The sequence below is a fragment of the Cariama cristata genome, unplaced genomic scaffold (genome assembly GCF_000690535.1).
Source record: "Cariama cristata isolate BGI_N322 unplaced genomic scaffold, ASM69053v1 scaffold39093, whole genome shotgun sequence".
Taxonomy (NCBI): Eukaryota; Metazoa; Chordata; class Aves; order Cariamiformes; family Cariamidae; genus Cariama; species Cariama cristata.
Window position 1 is genome coordinate 342 of NW_009607333.1, and position 1,313 is coordinate 1,654.

General features: G+C 48.7%; 1 protein-coding gene across 1 annotated transcript; it reads right to left on the reverse strand.

Moving 5' to 3' along the window:
* Positions 1–495: 495 nt before the first annotated feature.
* On the reverse strand, positions 496–1,107 carry EVX2 (even-skipped homeobox 2; the record flags this gene model as incomplete). Its single annotated transcript, XM_009696681.1, has 2 exons — positions 496–963; positions 1,028–1,107. Coding segments are annotated over 2 exons (548 nt in total), but the record flags the coding sequence as incomplete, so codon positions are not given.
* Positions 1,108–1,313: the final 206 nt, after the last annotated feature.

Below are 1,313 nucleotides of genomic sequence, written 5' to 3' on the forward strand. Positions count from 1 at the left end.
TTACCCCGGGGTGGACACAGACGGCACGTTGCATATACACAGAGAAGGACACACACAGACAAATGTGGGCCGTTTCCTCGCGTTCCTCTCTCTCTCCCTAATTTAATCTATGTATTTATATGCACACATACACAGCTCGAGAGACGCCGAGAGCTCCAAGAGCGCGAGGAAAAATACGGAGAAAGCTTTCCCTAAATATAGGTGGGTGGTTATTTGTGCCCACATATATCCTGGATATATATCTACATACCAATGGATTTGGGCACGCACACACACGCACGCACTCGCACGGGAGCTGCCCGGGCAGTGTGTCTCGGCTATCGGGATAGCGCAGTAATTGCAATAATATTTTACAGCCTGGAGCTCTGTCTTCGCAGAAGAGAGAGCGCCGGTGCAGCGGCGAGCAACTTTGGCGGTGGCGGTGGGTTTGCTTCGGTTTTTAAAGCCGGTGGGCAAAGTGCGGGGCTTAGATGGAGATGATAAAGGAAGAGTTACCTTTGTTACTGTTTTCCTTCAGCTGGGAGGAAGTCAGGCTGGCTGGGGAGCGGAGCGCGGAGCAGCCCACCTCCACATCACTGTTCATATCTGCCTCTTGAGCAACTTCGGAATAAAGGCTGATTTTCTTCCTGCTTTCCGACGGCGGGATTTCGGAGGCGACGGTGCTTTCACTGCTCGGATGCTGAAGATTGAATAAAGTGTCTATTTCAAATTTGCCTTTGGCGGAGATGTCCCCTATAGCGCTGTGCAGGGAGGCGGCAGTCAGTCTCGGGCTGAGCCGACCACTGTGCGGAGAATTTTCAAGGGCCTCCAGCACCGCATTTCCAGCTGAGTCTGACAAATTCGAGAGCCTTTTGCCAGCTGTAGGGCTGTGCAGCCCTCTCTCCATCAGGATCATCTCTTTTCTTATTCTTTCCATCATCTCAGCTTTATAAAAAATGTCAAAGTTGCAGGGCTGGTCCTGTACTAATGATGAGCTGCAGCAGGGGCTAATTCACATTCAGCCCGGCAAGTGTCTCTAAATATTATTATCTCTTTTTGAGGGAGGCGTAAAAATTGTGGGATGCCAAAGCGAGGGAATGACTGGTCAAAATGACCCATACATCCTTTCTAGCCCGAAATGTCATTCATCAAAAAGTGGTGCTCGTCATTAAGGTACGAATGACGCTGTTCGAATAATCATTTATTGTAACAGGTTTATAAGCAAATAAATACAAGCTCCTGTCAGTGGATAATGAAGGCGGCTTCAGAGCAGACAAATATATCCAGGTGGAAAGAAAGAAAGACAAGAAGTGAGGAGTAAAGCTCTTGTCCTT